Here is a 19,120-nt window from a genome sequence, read left to right as displayed (position 1 = left end):
CCCACCCCACTAGCCCCCTACCAGCCCCCATCCGTTCACAAAATTTTTCTAAATTTATTTGTTTTAAAAAAAAATCAATTTTAAAAATTATTTTCTTCTTTAGAAAAAAATAAAAAATATTTTTATTCAAAAATCAAATACTAAAATATTTTCTACTCAATACTTATCAATTAAACATTTAAAAATAAGTAGGATATCCAGTTGAGAAAATATTTTTCACCAAAAACATACCCTTAATTGCTTAAACATAGTTATGAAAGGGCGAAGAAAAAGGAGGAAAATAAAAAGAGTTAGTGGAAACATTCAGTTGCATGACCAATCCAATCTGCAATAATTTAAATATTTTACTATTTATTTTTATTTCTTTATATATATATAAGTGGGTTTGAAGATGAGATCAGAGTATCAACATATGATACTATTGTTCCCTTTTTCAAAAAGTACTCTATATATAATATAATAATTATTCCTTCGTAGTAACATTTTTATATATCTTTAAAATATTATAATTTATAATATTTTTAAAACTCAAAATCTATTATTAAAATTAAATAATTTAACTCTTTATTTTTTAACAATATTATTTAGTATTTTGGAATAAAGTTTACGTGGGACAGTAGCGCCATGGACGGATTTATGTAGTGCCTTGTATAGGTCACATAGTTGAAAGGTAACGTGTCCCAACTTGATTTTGTTGTTCTCAGATCAATTCAAAATATCATTCATCACTTAAAACCAAATAAATATAAGTGTAAACATCCTAATTATTTGTATATTATATTCCCTCGTTTCAAAATAATATCGGTTTAAAATAAAATTTTAACACAACATTGATTATTTTTTTAGTTTTATTACTATAAAGACCTTAATTACTGAGAAAATGACATAAATAAATAAAGTATAAGAATTCAATAAAGAAATACTATATATTATTATTATTTTAACACATAAAAAAATATACAAATAATTAAAATTTTATTAGTAGTAAATATATAATAGAGAAACACCACAAATAATTTGAGCCTCTAAAAATTTCTTGAGAAGTTCAATTTGGCTGCTAAAACGAATAACTTTGCTACGATTTTTTGCGGAAGAAATCAAGTCATCATTGGAATAAATCAACAGATTCTCGATTCCATCCCTAGAACCTTGCTAACACAATATGTACATTGAAATTGAATTATAGAGTAAATAACAACTAATTATTCAAATCAAATAATACTATGATATATTAAACGGTTAAAAAAAGTGATTGCCTAGAGTAATATTGTCATTTTATTTGTAGTAAGAGTAAATAAAATATTACTATTAAGAATTTAATATGTACAATAACGAAGCCAAGGTACTACTTATTATTCAGTCATTTGCAATCAAACAACATAGTGCAAGAAACAAGCTAGCAAAGTGTGGATAAGTTTGATTCAACTATGTTACAGAGGTATTAGGAAACAACATAAAGTTGGATTAATTAACACCAATTATTGAATTAATTGATATTAATAATTAAGATCAAATAATAGTGTACGTGAGAAGTCAAGGGATGTTTTTTTTAGAAAAAAAACATCGATCGCTATCAATGAATTATGGTGAGTATCGAAAGAAACAAAGTTGTAGGAAACGTGTAGCATCTTTATTTAATTTTGTATACGTATCAAAACCATATCTTCCATGCATCATTTCTCACTTTTTATAAATCAAGTGGCCTACCCAATTTTGCACCACACTTTTGTGGAAATAAATTCATTCAAGATTGTATATATTTTGGATTAAGATTATCAGAAAAAATGATTGCTTATGGAAGTTGAGAGGCCTAAAGTCTGAAATCATTAATGAGTTTTTGAGTCGTAATTTATAGAGTTAATACCTCATATGGTCACTTAACTACGTACTTTTCTCTCAGAAAGTCAGTCAACTTTCCATTTTAACTCAAAAGTCACTAAATTATATTCTTCTCTCTCAGAAAGTCACTCAACTATTAACTCTTTTCTCAGAAAGTCACTCAATTTATTTAATTGTTTTTTTTAATTAAAATTTGCTGATATTAATTATTTATATAACAAAGAAATTTTTTATTTTAAAATTTTTTGAGGAATGTACATCCAATAGGTATAAGAATAACAACATTGAAATGTAAAGCTCTTGGAGTTTACATCCATTTTAGGGACTAATTTAGAATTAAAGGTAAAATAAAATGGGTTATATTATATTTTTTAATGGATCGGGTTAGTTTGGTGGATCACTAAATGATTCAAATGATATTTTTTATTTTAAAAAAATTTGATTTGTTATATAAACAATTAAGATCAGCAAATTTTAATTAAAAAATAATTAAATAAATTGAGTGACTTTCTGAGAGAATAGTTAATAGTTGGGTGATTTTTGAGTTAAAATTCAAAGTTGAGTGATTTTTTGAGAGAAGAGTTAATAGTTGAGTGACTTTTGAGTTAAAATTCAAAGTTGAGTGACTTTCTGAGAGAGAAGTGCATAGTTGAGTGACCATCTGAGGTATTAACTCTAATTTGTATAGTTTTGAAAAAAAAAAACTTCTGCTATATTTAATAGTAAATGAAAAAGGAAAACGGAGGTCCATTGAATCTAAACACAACTATAAGATAGATACTCTACAGATATCTATTTGTTCCTAAATTCATGTGTTTTCAGTTACATTTCATATTTAGAAACACATAATTAGATGTATATGCTTATGATCAAATTGAGATTCATGTTTTTTTTTTATATATAACGTATGAAATTTAGATATACATATTAGATGTATATGTTTCTTCTTCTCATATATTACATATTTAGATGTACATAATGCGAGATACATATTTTTAATATAACGTATAGAATTGATACTTGATAAATTAAATTAATACTATACACATTTATTTAGTATTTTTGAAATTATGACACATTGCTCTATGGATATAGCACAACTTCAAGCAATGTAATAACTAGTATCGAACTTTAGAAAAAGAGAAACTCCAACCTAGATACATGAAATTGTATAAATTTGAGATGCTTTAGAAAATCGAAAACCTAAAGAAAATCTTACCTCTTTTTATGTATTGCTAATATTCAAAAATTGGTTGTTAACTTGGGACAATGTTTGAGGAAGAAGTGGATTACATGGGTTGTGGAGGTTAATGAGATTGGGGAAGGAATCGCTGATGTGAGGTGAAATATAATAATTTTTGAATTTTTAGTATCCCGTTAATTAAAGAGATTATATTTAAGATATTTAAGAGATTACGATGTAATACAATACGTATATACGATAGTAAAGCATGTGAGGTTATGTCACGAAAGAATGACCCAAAGAAAAGAATCCAAATGGGGCCTGGCCCATTTCGTGGTCGCACTAGATTTCATTGTACCTAATTTCCCGCCTTTTTTTCCAGTATGATGAAATAATGTTTATGGAAGAAAATAAATCAATTCTAATGATGATTAGGATGTTAAGTATTTTCATTAATTAAAATTTGAAACTTTGACATGTGTTGTTAACCAAATCCTACAAACTTCCGAAGTCACAGGTTTTCCTCACACAATTTTCAATGGCAGTAAAGGAAGCTTTGGTGAAAAAAGGAGCTTCAATGGAACACTCTTCATTCATTCTTCCTTCTTTTCTAGAGCTAATTTTCACTCACTGTTTCATTCATAATACAAAAAAATTATTGGAATCTGTTGTGTTTTCCAGAAGAGAGATAATCTTCCGGAATCCGATTTTGATATCGGACTCCGCCATGGAAGATGAGTAGAATATTTGCAAAGCCGGCGTCTCACCTCCGTCATTTACAGCAATCTTTGAAGAACAAATCATTTTCGAACGATGTGCCATGGTGGCGCCAAATTCTCGATCCAAACAGCGATATCGTCAATCGCTGGAACTATGTCTTCCTCCTTACCTGTCTCATCTCTCTTTTCATCGATCCACTCTACTTCTACGTACCTTTCGTCAGCGATAGAGCTTGTATGTCCACTGATGACGAAGCCGCCCGTGAAATTACCATCTATCGTTCTCTCACCGACATCTTTTACTTCCTTCACATTGCCATGAAGTTCCGCACAGCTTTTGTTGCTCCGAGCTCTAGGGTTTTCGGCCGGGGTGAGCTTGTTATGGACCCCCGTGAAATTGCTATACGATATCTCAAAACTGATTTCATCGTTGATTTTACAGCTGCTCTTCCCCTGCCTCAAGTCAGTACATATCCATTTAGTTTAATACTCTACTTTTATTATTGTTATTTTTAATTAATAGTGCCATTGCAGATTGTTATTCGCTATGTAATCCCAGCAGCAAAAAGAAATGGTTCGGGTCATTCCAAAAGTACACTTGCACTTATCGTTCTCATACAATATGTGCCAAGGTTATTCGTTATTTTCCCATTAAATCAGCAGATTATCAAAACTACAGGTTTTATTGCTAAAACAGCCTGGGCAGGAGCAGCTTATAATCTCCTTCTGTTCATGTTAGCAAGTCATGTAAACACTCATTTCCCATTCCCTTTCATTTCGTAATAATTTATTTGAGACCTGGTTTGAGAATTGTTGGTGCCTTCAGGTGGCAGGAGCTTCCTGGTACGTGGCATCTATAGGAAGACAATTCTCTTGCTGGGCAATTGAATGTAATAAGGAGCGTGATGCAGTTCCACCCTGCATTCTTGAATTTTTGGACTGTAACAATGTTGATGAGGATAGTTATATACGCGATTACTGGCGAAACAGCACACGAGTGCTTGAGAAATGTGATGCTGTAAATGATGAAGATTCTGGTTTTAAGTTTGGAATTTTCGCTGATGCCTTTACTAATGAAGTGGCTTCATCATCGTTCTTGGCAAAATATTTATACTGTCTTTGGTGGGGTCTAAGAAATTTAAGGTTTGATTTCTTCAACTGCAAATTTACTCTTCTTAATTCATTCTCAGTTTTGCATATTCAATGGTGTTGGTGATTATAATTGAAAGTTGGCGTCTCAAAGTAATTCCTAGGGACATTCCTCTTCTGACATACTCCTTCATTTTTTGTTATTTATATGACAGTATTTGAGAAAGAAATACTATTTACACATACTCTAAATATAAATGTCTTACCAAAAGAAACCCTTAGATCTTTTGGTCTTAATGTCATATCATTCCTATAAAAAAAAGGGACTAATTAAGGGGTAATATGGGAGCATCTGAAATGAATGGTGTCATCTTCTTGAAATGAAAATTGGGAAAAATATTATTTCACTTTAGCTGCTTTTGCTTCCACCTAATACATTCTGATAGAATTTATGTAATATAGTCTGGCTTTTAAAGGACTCTTTGCGTTTAGATCTGCATCCGAATATGCAAGTCACTCTGTCTGTTTGGTACCCTGTCTCTTATGTTTGGTTAATTCATCAGGCAGCTAAGACTGGACTAGGAATTCATAAATGTTCACCCTTGTCTATCTCAGCTACTGAATTTTTGGCAAGCATTTTCACCGCTGTTAATCATTGTAAATGATAAAGTATACTGATCCTCTGTAGACTGTCTTGGATCATGTATGGCTACCACATAAATGTCACAATGAAGACTTCAGTGATTTTGGATCACATAAATTGTTTAAAATGAATTCCTTGTCTCCTTTGTTGCTTAGGATACCATCAAATTCCTCGGTTCTTTTTCCAGGTAGAAATCTTATGTTTATCTTTACGAATGTTGTCTTGCAGTTCATATGGGCAGAATTTGAATACTAGCACATATATTGGTGAAACCTTATTCAGCATTTTCATAAGTATCATCGGTTTAGTTCTCTTTGCACAGTTAATTGGAAACATGCAGGTAAGATTTTGAGGATAAGATTTGTCTGTATAGATCACTAGTATCACCTAGTGCAGTTATCTGAAGTAATTTCATCATGGTTTATATACATGAATGATTAATCTATACATGTTATGTCAGACACCTTCAAGTTGTTATAATTATTCACCTCTAGAGCAATGTTAAACATGATAACTTTGTTAATTTGTGATAGTTGATTTACATAATGTGCTAATTATTGGGCTAAATATTGTACGGAGTTGGATTAATTCTTTGAAGAGTAATCAGAAACCTCTAAGAGCTTCAATTTCATTTTTCAAGTTAGCAGTCCTGCTATGTGCCATTACTCTAGATATGTTCCCTATAATCTCAAATTATAAGCAGCTTAGGTCCATTGGGATTAATAGTATAATATTATTCAACATTACTTCTGGGTTGAGTTGGATACTGCTTTCAGATTATGCTTAGGGGTTAGTCGGTGATTTGTAAGGGTTTTTAAGAGTTTGAGCTACCATTTTAGATTTGTTTCATCTAGTTTAGGACATGCTTCTTTGTCCTTGATATACTTCTGAATTTCTGCCCTTTCCAGACTTATCTGCAATCTATGACTGTAAAAATTGAGGAATGGAGAATTAGAAAAAGAGATATTGAAGAATGGATGAGACATCGACAGTTGCCTGAAGACTTGCAAGAACGTGTTCGCCGTTTTGATCAATGTAAATGGCTTGCAACAAGAGGAGTTAATGAAGAAGAGATCTTGCAATCTTTGCCTTTGGACCTTCGTCGTCAAATCCAAAGACACCTATGCCTTAATCTTGTTCGACGAGTATGTCTTTCTGGCACTAAATATATCATTATTTTGCTTGGCTCGTGTATTATATATTAGACTATCATGGCATATTGATGTATGCTGCATTCTTTTCTTCTCGAGACTTGATAGGTTGTCAGTGTCTTAAGCAGAAACTCTGACCACTGGTTCCCAGGAAATCCTTTGTTCCTAAATTGGTATAGCTGATATAAATGGTCATACTCATACCGACATTTGCGTATTTTAACAAAATATTTGCACATTTCATGTTTTAATTTACATTGTTAAGACCCGGAAGCGAGAAACAATCATTGTTTATAGATTATGACATTTGCATCAGCTCTTGTTGATGTTTGATAAGAGATTTATTTTCTGTCAAGGTTGCCCTTTTCATTGTGATCTTTAGATATATATATATATATGGCATAGCCAGATGATGTAATATGTGGTGTTTGCAGTATTTCACTTCTCTTGGAATTGAAATACTTTCAGGAGGCAAACATTAAGGAAAAGAGCTGCAGGCAGAAATATTTGCCAGTAGTTAAAGATTTGAGCAAAAGAAATGCATAAGTACTAATAAGTATTAGTGAATGAATAAATAAAATAGTTCCATCTCTTCAGTCATCAATTTAAGCTTTGACTTGTCTTGTGATGTACCTTTCGTTTTGCATTTGCATCAGTCACATGTTTGGAGTTGTATTTTTACTCTGTAAATGCCTAAACCCATCCACTTTTGTTTGCTAAGCTTTAGAGACCCCAAAATCTCCTGACTGCGCAGGTTCCATTTTTTGAGCAAATGGATGACCAGTTGCTTGATGCAATTTGTGAACGCCTAGTGTCGACCCTGAGCATAATGGGCACATATGTTGTTCTAGAAGATGATCCAGTGAGTGAGATGCTCTTCATCATCAGGGGACAACTAGAGAGCTCCACAACAAATGGGGGAAGATCTGGATTCTTCAATTCAATCACCCTTGGACCTAATGATTTTTGTGGTGAAGAATTGCTGACATGGGCCTTACTGCCTAACTCAACGCAGTTGCCAGCTTCAACTCGAACAGTGAGAACACTTACTGAAGTTGAAGCATTTGCACTTCGAGCTGAAGACCTGAAATTTTTTGCAGTTCAATTTAAACGTCTTCACAGCATGAAGCTACAGCATGCATTTAGGTACTATTCTCATCAGTGGAGAACATGGGGTGCTTGTTTTATAGAGGCTGCATGGAGAAGGTATAAGAAGAAAAAGATGGAACACGAGTTGGCTCTACAAGAGAGCTATTATTATAATCAAGATCCTAATGATGAGGGTAACTACAATGAGCAAAGTTTTGATGACGCTGGTCCTGAGCAACCGTTAGTAGCCAGTGGTTCTCGTGGTTCCCAACAACTTGGAGCTACAATTTTGGCCAAACGATTTGCTACTAATACGAGACGAGGAATAGAACAGAAGATGGCTGATTCTTCTTCTAGCTTAAAAATGCCCAAGCTGTTTAAGCCAGATGAGCCTGATTTTTCTGCAGAATGAAGGCCACATTATATGTAATTAGTTAGAACACCTTGCATTACTGAAAGGTACTGGTGACTGGTGAGTAATGACAAAGCTAGTACCCTTTTTTTTAAAACTTTTTTGTAAATTTCAGGAACTATAGGCCTTTTTGATTACAACATTATTCCCTTTTCAATCATGTGAAATACAACCTTCTTTTCTAGTTGATTGTGCCTAAAAGTTATGTAGTTCCAAAGGTACATATTGGAAAAAACTTCGGATGTTTACGCCAAATCAATGTAATCTCGCGTAAGGGTAAGATTTACCTGTACATATTAGATTGTTTTTGATTGGACAGAAAAAAAAGAAGGCAATATTTTTTTCATAGGGTTCAGGAAAGGAATAGTGGAATGGAACACAGAGAAGAAAACTTGCAAGGGAAAGGATAAGCTTATTTCTAATGAATCAGCTAATTGATGACGTGCAAGTAGTTAGACTACCTCTGCATGCCCCAGTATTTTTAGCAGCAGCAAATCTGTCTCCGTCCAAAAATTACTCTGTATTTGAATTCTTGACGAAACTCTTTGCGTTGCTCCGATTCTGCTCTCTTCTTTGCTATCTTCTCCATCTCTACTTAATATTCTCGTCTCCAGCAATGGATACTCATACACGACGGATCATTTCTCAGCTTCGAACTTCAAGTATTTAGACTACGTCTTTACTACTGTTTATGTGCAAAAGAATGGAGTGCATCTTAATTAGTACTCTCTCTTTTCCTTTTTTTTTTTTTTTTATATTTCACCTGTTTAGATTTTACTTTCATTAATAAATTAAATAAGTTTGTAATTCTATTTGTTTTTTTAAAGTTAATTTTTCAAAAAATGATAAATCATCTTTTATTTTTAATTCGTTTGTTAGAAATTTCTTTTCCAAATTAATTACTTACTGTATTAATTTTCTTAAGTTGATTAAATATCTATTTCCAAAGTAATTAACTATCATGAGTATAATAGAATTTTTTTTTATAATTTATGTATTAATTTTATGAAGTTATTGATAAACTATTTAGAATAAAAATATAAAAAGGAAAGGTAAGGAAAGAGTATGATTGTAGCTTCTCTTGTTCACTGATGACATGACAGTGTGAATAATTTTGATCAACTATGATTTAATCAGTTAAAAGTAATCTATTTATCTTATTTTCGAAAGGACTAGTTTGGCTTTAGATGGTACTATAAAGTAGACCTAATTATTTTAGGTTACGCAGAGTGTTTACTTGATTGTCTAAACAAAATTTAGAAATAAATTTTGAACCTAAGCTAAATACAGAGTTAAGGGTTTCATTTAATCATTAAATTTATCCTCCGTTGTAGTTCTTTTAAGGGAAAGCTCCGAATCAACCCATTTTATCCAAAAATGAAAAGAAAAAACCACCCGCCCCTAATATAACCCGCATCCGACCAACTAACATGTAAAACCCACCCAAGTCCAAAGAAAGCAAAACTAACCCTTTAACGGCGGCGGCGGCGGCGGCAGCGACGGCGCATCTTTTTTCCATGAGTTGATTTCCAAGAAAATGGAAATAACTTTGCCGGCACTGGATCTAACTAACAAGTAACCCACCTTTCCCGTTATTGTTATACCCAAGTCCAAGAAATCAAAAACAAACCCATATAATGGTAGCGTGGCGGCGGCGCGTCTTCTTCAATGGTTTCCAGGAGAAGGGGAAATAACTTTACCCACATCCGACCCAACTAACAAGTAAACCATCTTTCCCGTTATAGTTCTACCCAGGTCCAAGAAGGCAAATACAAACCCCTCTGGGCGTGGCAGCGGCGCATCTTCTTCCATGTCTTCCAAGAAAAGGGAAAATAACTTTGCCTTTTACCATCTTCTACAGTTCCCTTAATTTTGCCTTTTTTTAGAATCTAACTCAACAGTCCCTTTATGGACTTCATCACTTCTAACCAAACACAAATCCAACTAAGAAGAGATAAAACTCAATAAAATGAATAGCATCCCAGAGGAAAATCTCAACACCTGAGTAGACATAAAAAAGAATCAACTTAGCAGTTAAACAAAATATCACATCATCAACGGCAGAAGTTGCCGCCTGAATCACCACGAACCCAACCACAAAAGCAGAGACAAATTTCCCTGCTGAAAGAATCAGCCCAAATCCACTACATTCTTGTACTGCAATTCCAATTACACTTGCCTCAAACACAGTAACATGGTGACTTTTGAGGGAAGATGGAAAAATTAATTCTTTTCTATTGGGTGGACAAACTCACCAAGAGTAACTAAAAATAAATCTGGTCTGTTTTGAGGTTGAAGTTTAATTCAGGTGACATAGTACTCTGCTGGGTTTTGAGGAAACTGGAACAGTATTTGTTTTTTAATCATAATGGTGAGTTTATTTAATTTGGTTCGGATTTTAATTTGATGGGTTTGCGGTCGGATTCATTCTAACCAATAAACGAATGTTGATGGGTATTTTATCTCCAATAACAATATATTGCACGTACTTCTAAACCAAAAATACATTCTTAGATTATAATTAAAGTAGTCTTTTGCTAATCAGAAGAATTATTTTCACCCGTGTTTTCTTTCTTTGGTATCTTGATGATTGAACAAGCTAACTGCTGTGTCTTGATATTACCCCACTTGATTTGTTTGATATTTTAACTGATTTTCTTGAGAAAGGAGCTTGCTAATTATAGGTTCTGCAATTTCAATCTACAGTTAGATACTCCAACTACTGGAGAAAGGGTATCAGAAGGTTTTGTAGCAGTGCCGTGGTGCATGAAGAGCCAATCACTCCACCTGTTGAGGTTAAATATAATCAGCTTCTCATCAATGGACAGTTTGTTGATGCAGCCTCAGGTTGACCTAAAGTCTTTTCATTTATATGTTATTTCTTCTATAAATCTTAAGTGTAATATGGAGAATTCTACGTCTTCAGGAAAGACATTTCCTACATTTGACCCTCGAACAGGGGAAGCAATTACTACGGTTGCGGAGGCCGACACTGAAGATGTCAACCGTGCAGTCTCTGCTGCCCGTAAAGCATTTGATGAAGGACCATGGCCTAAAATGACTGCTTATGTAAGCATTTGTGCAGTAACCGAATCTTCTTATCTTTCCATATCCTCTTCCTTGTCCCAACAGTGAGAGGCGGATTTAGAATTTGAACTTAACATGTTCAACCTTTAAGGTTCTTATCACTGAACACATTGATCTATCTGACATATGTGTTTAGATTTTAATATTCTCTCATTTTAGTACTTTCACATATATATTTATTTCCTGTATTATATGGTCCCTCTACCGAAGTTAATTTCTCAGTTGGTCGTTCAACTAATAGTAATTATTTGAGTGATATAAGTCACTTTCTTTGTTGAAGAAAATTGGAATCAAGTTGAAAAATGACTTCTTGAGATAATAACTATTTAGTAAAGTGAACATATGAGAAATCAATCCGCCTCTGCAGACAACTACAGCTTGTTTAAACTCCCAGTCTTACTTAAGCATGTACAATAATGTACTTACTTAACCAAATATTTCCAGGAAAGGTCATGTATAATGTTGCAGTTTGCTGATTTGCTTGAGAGGCACAGTGATGAACTTGCAGCACTTGAGACTTGGGATAATGGAAAGCCTTACGAACAAGCTGCAAATGAAGAAATACCAATGCTCATTCGTCTTTTCAGATACTATGCTGGTTAAGAAAATAAGAAAAATGGCGTTATGTTTCCTTTTGACAGTTTAATAACCACTTATTGTATATCAAGTGACGTTCTAATGTTTGCTGAATCACCCTAAATGCTTTTCTAAGTGTTTCTGCTAACATTTCTTATTCAGGTTGGGCTGATAAAATTCATGGTCTTACAGCTCCTGCTGACAGTTTGCACCATGTTCAGACCCTGCATGAGCCAATTGGTGTTGCAGGACAGATAATACCCTGGAATTTTCCGTTATTAATGTTCGCCTGGAAAGTTGGCCCTGCACTTGCTTGTGGTAACACTGTCGTACTAAAACCAGCAGAACAAACACCACTCTCTGCCCTGTATGTGTCAAAGTTATTCCATGAGGTATATACCCATTTTTAGTCTGCACCGGTTGTGAATTCACAGAATTCTAATGAGTACTCATTTGTACTTGTCATTTAGTTATTTCTAGTATGTTGTTTACAAATTTAGTAGTTTCAAATATAGAAGTGGAAACTTTCCACAATTATTGCAGCTCAAATCGAAGATTTCTCCATCTATACAAGATGATAGAATGTAATTTGTCTTCACTCCAACTGTCAGGTTGGACTTCCCCCTGGAGTCTTAAATGTCATTCCTGGATCCGGTAGTGCAGGTGCAGATCTTGCCAGTCATATGGATGTCGATAAGGTATTTTCTGAGTTTTGGCTTTAGTTCCTGAATAGGAATTTACAGAAGAAATGGCTTATGTTTCTTCTGATAAACCTACACGACAAAGTCCAAGGCAGTTTCAATATCAAATTTGAAATGTTGGATTGTATAAAGGAGTGTCAGAACATGGTATTTCAGTTTCAACATATCTCTAGGTAGCAATGAAGCTATCCGTCGCTAATTCTACCCCCTCTCCCACCCCAAAGAAGATTAAAAGAAGTAAATAGCCTAATTATAGCGTCTCATTAGATTGTATAATCCACATGTAGAAAATGAAGAAAATCATATCTTTTTCTTCCAGCTTCCCCATTAAAAGTCAATAAACAACATAAAGAGGTTATGCATCCTGATGTCCTTTCAGCTTTTGTATTTCATGCTTGCTTTTATTGATGCAACTGTGATGTGTAAAGTTTTCTGAGTGAATACTCTGGAATAGATGAGGGAGACTGAAGGAGCACTGACATCTTCTACTACTTGTTTTCGTATAGATTTAAACAGCTTGGCCCTCGACATTACTTGCATCTTTTCCCCGTATAAAATATTGCTTTTACAGGGTCCACAGAAACTGGTAAAGCTGTCGTAGGTGCAGCTGCAAAGAGCAACCTAAAACCAGTGACTTTGGAGCTCGGAGGAAAATCTCCTTTCATCATTTGTGAAGATGCAGACGTTGATAAAGCTGTTGAGTTGGCTCATTCTGCTGTTTTCTTTAACCAGGTAGCAAAAATTTCCACTCTTGGAAAATTGCAACCTCTGATGCTTGCTCCGAAATGGAATAAATTTCAAGTATCTGCAGGGACAATGCTGCTGTGCTGGATCTCGGACATTCGTACATGAAAGAGTATATGATGAATTTGTGGAGAAAGCCAAAGCTCGTGCTTTAAAACGCATTGTTGGAGACCCTTTCAAGAAGGGAGTTGAACAAGGTCCGCAGGTACTGTTTTTTCGTGTATCGCTGTCCCCTCTGTCATGGATAATATATAAAAAGAGAATAGTTAAACAAATTCTTTGCCAACTTAAGGACAAGAAGGAATAATATATGTTCACCAATTTGGATGTAGCCAACTTTTCAGGCAATGGTACCTTTATTATTTCCTTTTCTGCATCTTACACGAACTTAAATCATGAATTTCCAGCTAAGAGAAGTAGTAATTACGGACTTCCATTTACATTTCTGAAGTAGATGTAACATGAATTTTTTGTGTTATCAATAGATTGATACAGAGCAATTTGAGAAGATCCTGAAGTACATAAAATCTGGTACTGAAAGCGGGGCTACTCTCGAGTCTGGAGGGGAAAAATTGGGTTCCAAGGGCTTCTATGTCCAACCTACTGTCTTCTCAAATGTCCAGGTATAACTGCCATTATCCATAGAATATATCCATACGTAAGGTGAAAAAGATGAACATCGTACTGATGACATTAAATTGTTTTGTTTAAAATTATTTTTCAACTATTTAGGATAACATGCTGATTGCCAGAGATGAGATATTTGGACCAGTGCAGTCCCTCTTGAAATTCAAGTGAGATTACATTTCATTTGTAATGTAGCTGTGCTTGTATTTTGTTTATTAACACTGAACCTGACCTTGAAACAAACAGGGATGTTGAAGAGGTCATCCGAAGGGCAAACTCGTCACATTATGGGTTGGCAGCGGGTGTTTTTACCCAGAATATAGATGCAGCCAACATAATATCTCGAGCCCTTAGAGTAGGGACAGTGTGGGTTAACTGCTTTAACATCTTTGATGCTGCCATTCCATTTGGTGGTTATAAGATGAGTGGACATGGAAGAGAGAAGGGAGTCTACAGCCTAAGTAACTACTTGCAAGTCAAAGCTATTGTTACCCCTCTGAAGAATCCAGCATGGCTGTAGTTTTCCCCCCTGCTTTCTGGTACTCCTGAGATGTCGTGCAACACGGCAATCTTGTTTTTTAGAGGTCACTTGTATACAGTGTAGATAAGACCAAAACGCTGTATTGTGTGTGTGTTATTGTTTGTTACTAACTTCTTATGATTTGATAACAATATGCAAACTTGTTTGTGTGAGACCTTTCTTGTATTTCTGTAGCTCTGATGCAAAATAGGATCTTGTGTTTGAGTTTTGTGGGAATGTAATGAATTATATATAGATGTAATGTTATAATTCTATATTACTACGGTATATATCTTGTTCAATGAACTGTCTATGATGAGATAGATTAGGTGACATTTTCAACTAGTGTTCTATATTGCTCTTGGAAAGAAGTTGAAGACTACACTGGTGTAGAGTGAGGTGTTGAAGCTTTTTCCCTTCTTGTTATAGCTAAGGCCTCCTCCAGCTTGTCAACTACTTTCTCAATGGAGGGTCTTTGTTGCTTTGGTGCAATGCAAGAAATAGCTAGCTCCAGTGTGAGTTGGAAAGCATCTGTTGAGTAATCTCCATAAAGTTTTGGATCAACAAATTCCACTGCCCTTCTTTCCCTCAACAGCGATTTTGCCTGAAATGCCAGGTATTTATCAACATCCGTATAATCTTCTACATGTAATGAATGATATGATTTGTGAAATGGGTATTTGTTTACAATTTTGTCCAGCCGTGTTGGTTTTTCCATGTTCATATTGATAACTTTCCTTCCAGAGAGGATCTGCGGAAGTACTATTCCGAAACTATAGACATCGCCTGCTGAATTTACTTGATGGTTTGTTTCATATTCAGGATCGACATAACCATAGGTGCCCCTCACTTCTGAGATCATGTAGGATTCATCAATGTCTATCACCTTGGACAATCCGAAATCAGAAAGCTTAGCTTCAAAATCCTGGCCTAAGAGTATGTTTGTAGGCTGTGGATTAATATAAAGCAGGTGACTTAGCCATTCAGGGAAGTCCAAAGTTCAAAACTTTGAAGGGAATTCATAACCATTTTCTACCTTTATATCGCGGTGGATTATACTTACGAGTCCCTTAGCACTATCAATGGCAATCTCAAGCCTTTGGGTCCAGGATAATACTCTGTTGTTTGCTGTTTCAACAAAGGTAATCTGACCATTCACCATTACACAATAGAGGGAAGGGACAAGGAAATGAAATAGCTCTTTCAATAGAACTCAATAGTGTGACTTAGCATTCAAATCCTTTAAAAGACAAAAAAGCGCTAGGTGGATTTCTTTCCATCTATTTAAGCCTTGCTGAGTAGAGTTATGCAGTACTTGTGCAGGTTGAAACAATTGGAGAAGTTGACATTTAAAGCAGAGAGAACTGTTACATACCAAAGAGCCACTGAGAGAGATTGCCGTAGGGACAAATTTCATAGATGAGGAAATATTCTTTGGCATTCTTGCTGTAGCCAAGCAAGGCTACCAGGTTTGGATGTCTGACATTAGTTAGGCTTTTGACTTCCCTGAGGAATGTTTCTATACATTCTTCATGGATTATGTGCTTAATTGCAACCTCCTGATTGTTAGGGAGAACTCCTCTATACACCTTTTCTACAAGAATATTATTATTAGTGAATTCAACAGTAAAAATCAGTTCCTATAAATGGAGAACAAAATTAATATAGGTGTAACCTGCTGTCCCCTCACCAATGAAGTGTGATTCATTTAGATTGTTTGTAGCTGAGTAGACCTCCTCAATGGAGACTTCCAAACTAGAATCTTTTGGCATTGCCAGATCTATAGCTGCCAATTAAGTTATGAACCTATTTAGTTCGTATATGGAGAGTTACAAAGATGAAAAAGGTGGCAATAATCTTTTAAGTGACCTGATAGCGTAAAAATTCTTGTACACTGTTAGAAGGTACACTGAGTGGAAAAAACATTATCAAATTTCTTCTCAGATGCATCTACATTGGCCCTCTTTCGTATGAAAGTCCACACTGAGATAAATACAGTTATCAGGACTGCTAGGATTCCTCCAATTAGGACTGGTAAAACTGTTTCAAGTTCAAATTACACATTAAACGTGAAGTAATCCATCTTCTAATGATGCACAAAATTCTAAAAGTTGGATTACCTGGTCTAAACTTGTGTTTTTCTGTCAGCTCCGAGTGCTCGTCTTGCTCTTGCTCTTTTTCTTCGGTATATGCAAAGTTCACAGGTTGCTTTTGATTTGAAAGGCAATTGTAAAGCTTTCTGAGCCATGCTTGATCTATAATTCTAGTACTTGTTAGTGATACTAATACTGCAAACCTACATATATCTGATTCTGCCTCTGCGTATTTATCATTTTTCGACCTCACTTCCTTTATATCTTTCCAGCTATTTACACAGAACTCGCAAAATGACTTCTTTTATCTGCAGTATCCTGAAATTGACAGTTATAACTCAACTTTTTGAGTTTGTCTCCGAACTTCATGTTAACGTCATCAACAGTGAAATCTGAGCAGCTGCTACCAGTTTTTGTTAGCTTCTCAACACCACAACCGGAAACATCAATTCCATTTCCTTCATCATTCATCTTAGTCAAGCAGTTTGTTTGTTGAGTCGAATTCAGGTGCATTTGTCCTTTTTTTTTGCTCTGATTCCCATTGCATAGAGGTAATCTCGAAAGGGTCCACCACAGGCTTCATCATTCAAGAAACTACCCCAGTTTCCATCTTCATCACCCACGTTATACGGTACCGAAAATTTTCCTAGTTGAAGGATGCATTCAGCAGTAGAAGGCTGTGAAAATGTGAGGCAGCATCTGTTGATTAAGTTGAAAATGCAGATAGAAGTAATGACTTTGAGATGTTTAGTCCTGTCCCTTGTGTAAATTCCCATTAGAAGTTCTTCCATCAGCCCGTCTTTCAAAAACAGAGAGAAGGACGTATTGAAGTATGTGAGATTTTTAGATAAGATAGTCACACAATTCAATATAGCACTAGATATTTTCACATGTTTGACCCATGAAAAAGAATCAGGTTACTTGAGATGGCGTTATTGAGACAGAAAATAATTAATTGTGGACTTTCTCTAACAACTTAAGATAAGATTATTCAAATAACATGATTTTCATAGTTCCAAACTGCTTAATTATGTCAGCCAAGGGAAAAAGTTGTGCTCCTTAGAAGAGAGTTGAAGAGAAGTAACTGGTTTCTTGGATGTAAAACAGTTCTGATTTTCATACGTAAAGGGTAAAAAGGTGGGTTTTCGATGTGTAGCTGTTTAGTCACAAAGTAAAGAATACTCTTGGTTTAAACCAAACTAGCACTTGTTGAACGCCGGCTTACACCTATGATGAAAATGTAAGGAGGTTTATAGCTTGTACTATGTTGTCACTTTGATTTTTGCTTTGTTAGTTTTCATTTGTATTCGAGAAAGAAAACAACAACTAGAGGCCAGAGACAGGTATTGATCCATATAATGTATGTTCAATAGTTTTCAAGTTTTATGCATACACTCACAGGTCCCAAATATTTTGATAATCAAGTTACAGTATTTATAAGATAATCTTTATTATGAACATTAACTGGTACTACTCTTTTCCACATAGCTCACAAGTTAGTCTAATTTTGTAACCCAGTGTTTAAATGTATCTGAATATATACAAAAGAAAGAACATCACTCTGCACACAAACTAAAGCAACTGTTCAATTCTGATAGTAAATTCTTAGCTAAGCTCCAATTCAATCCCAGAGTCACCCCAAATCCAGGACTGAACATCTGGTGCGTGGATATGAGCTCTTTGGTAAACCAAGAATAAAGACGAATCTACTCACTATCAACTAATTAGATCTATCACTTTCTCGAGTCTCTCTCAACTCAACTCTTGTCTCGTTTGACCACTTCCACTGCTTTCTCCTGCAGATATGGAACAGTCCCTCAGAATATCGGTGCTAGTTCTGCAAATTGGACAATAGAGAGACTTAAGGAGCCACAAGTCTATGCATTCGGCATGAAAACTGTGGTTGCATTGAGGCAACATTCTGCACTTATCACCCACCTTGAAATTATCCAAACAAATTGCACAGTCCACTGGAGTACTAGTTCCTTTCTCTTTGGCTTGAAAAATGAAGCAAGGAAGCTTTTCTATATCCTCCTTGGACATGGACATGGACATGTTGGTGCTCCCTCTCTCCGCCATGTTAATGTTGTCGCTTCTTCTGTTGAACTCCCTCACTAGTACACAGATATGAATCAGGACAAGAACTCCGACTAAAACAAATAGCGATAGCACTGATATCACCATTGCCAGGATTATAACCCGTGTGGCAGTGCCCACTTCTTGGTTCTTCATTGTAAGTTGAATTCTTTGGAAAATCTCATATGATCTGAGGAGGAAATGAGGAGATTACTTGCACATTACAATTACTGAATGATTATTTTTTTATGGATTGAAATGAACTTTTATATAAAATATATCTATTAGACCTATCACTCTAAAGAATTTCGGACGGCATAGGAAGTTGACCCGTAACATGTGTTGATGAAGATACACACAAGACCAAGTCCAAACTTGTATCTTCCAACCATTTCTTTTGATAAATTTAGAATGACGCACTTGGCCAAATTAGATTGCCTCAGCGAAAAAATAATTCTTTTTGCATTGTATAGTGTTGGCCTGGGTTGGGTTGCACTCGTGATGATGGACTATGCAAAGCCCTGGATTCTAACATTTGCAATTTAAATCTCAGCATAGTTGTTGGCCGCCA

The 19,120-nt window shown here is 34.9% G+C and overlaps 3 protein-coding genes, 1 long non-coding RNA gene and 1 pseudogene across 6 annotated transcripts; 2 read left to right on the top strand and 3 right to left on the bottom strand.

Moving 5' to 3' along the window:
* The first annotated feature begins 3,544 nt into the window (after positions 1–3,544).
* On the top strand, positions 3,545–8,312 carry LOC107011413 (cyclic nucleotide-gated ion channel 18-like). The gene is made up of 6 exons (XM_015210910.2): positions 3,545–4,203; positions 4,276–4,488; positions 4,568–4,884; positions 5,702–5,813; positions 6,382–6,618; positions 7,379–8,312. Exons 1-6 carry the CDS (start codon positions 3,757–3,759, stop codon positions 8,123–8,125), a joined length of 2,073 nt encoding a protein of 690 aa, XP_015066396.1. The 5' UTR covers positions 3,545–3,756; the 3' UTR covers positions 8,126–8,312.
* A 112-nt stretch (positions 8,313–8,424) lies between these two features.
* Positions 8,425–14,682, top strand: LOC107011414 (aldehyde dehydrogenase family 2 member B7, mitochondrial-like). Of its 3 annotated transcripts, XM_027914975.1 has the most exons (12): positions 8,425–8,787; positions 10,832–10,972; positions 11,052–11,194; positions 11,657–11,810; positions 11,951–12,180; positions 12,400–12,486; positions 13,048–13,221; positions 13,301–13,438; positions 13,719–13,777; positions 13,818–13,856; positions 13,966–14,027; positions 14,107–14,248. In XM_027914975.1, the coding sequence occupies exons 1-11, from the start codon at positions 8,547–8,549 to the stop codon at positions 13,976–13,978; spliced, it is 1,419 nt and encodes a 472-aa protein (XP_027770776.1). In that variant the 5' UTR covers positions 8,425–8,546; the 3' UTR covers positions 13,979–14,027; positions 14,107–14,248. The 3 variants fall into 3 exon arrangements, with proteins under 3 accessions (XP_027770776.1, XP_015066397.1, XP_027770775.1); XM_015210911.2 differs by having other exon boundaries at positions 13,719–13,856; positions 14,107–14,682; XM_027914974.1 differs by having other exon boundaries at positions 8,714–8,847; positions 13,719–13,856; positions 14,107–14,682.
* LOC114076144 lies at positions 8,587–10,444 on the bottom strand. Its single transcript, XR_003576957.1, has 2 exons — positions 9,595–10,444; positions 8,587–8,810 (listed from the first exon to the last, which is right to left on the bottom strand). It is a non-coding gene; the product is annotated as an uncharacterized LOC114076144 (long non-coding RNA).
* On the bottom strand, positions 14,493–17,682 carry LOC107010155 (annotated as a pseudogene).
* Positions 17,683–18,225: 543 nt separating this feature from the next.
* LOC107010154 (RING-H2 finger protein ATL56-like) lies at positions 18,226–18,705 on the bottom strand. Its single transcript, XM_027914222.1, has one exon. The coding sequence runs from the start codon at positions 18,703–18,705 to the stop codon at positions 18,226–18,228; it is 480 nt and encodes a 159-aa protein (XP_027770023.1).
* Positions 18,706–19,120: the final 415 nt, after the last annotated feature.

This window comes from Solanum pennellii, chromosome 2 (assembly GCF_001406875.1).
Source record: "Solanum pennellii chromosome 2, SPENNV200".
Taxonomy (NCBI): Eukaryota; Viridiplantae; Streptophyta; class Magnoliopsida; order Solanales; family Solanaceae; genus Solanum; species Solanum pennellii.
This window is presented reverse-complemented; position numbering and strand designations above follow the sequence as displayed.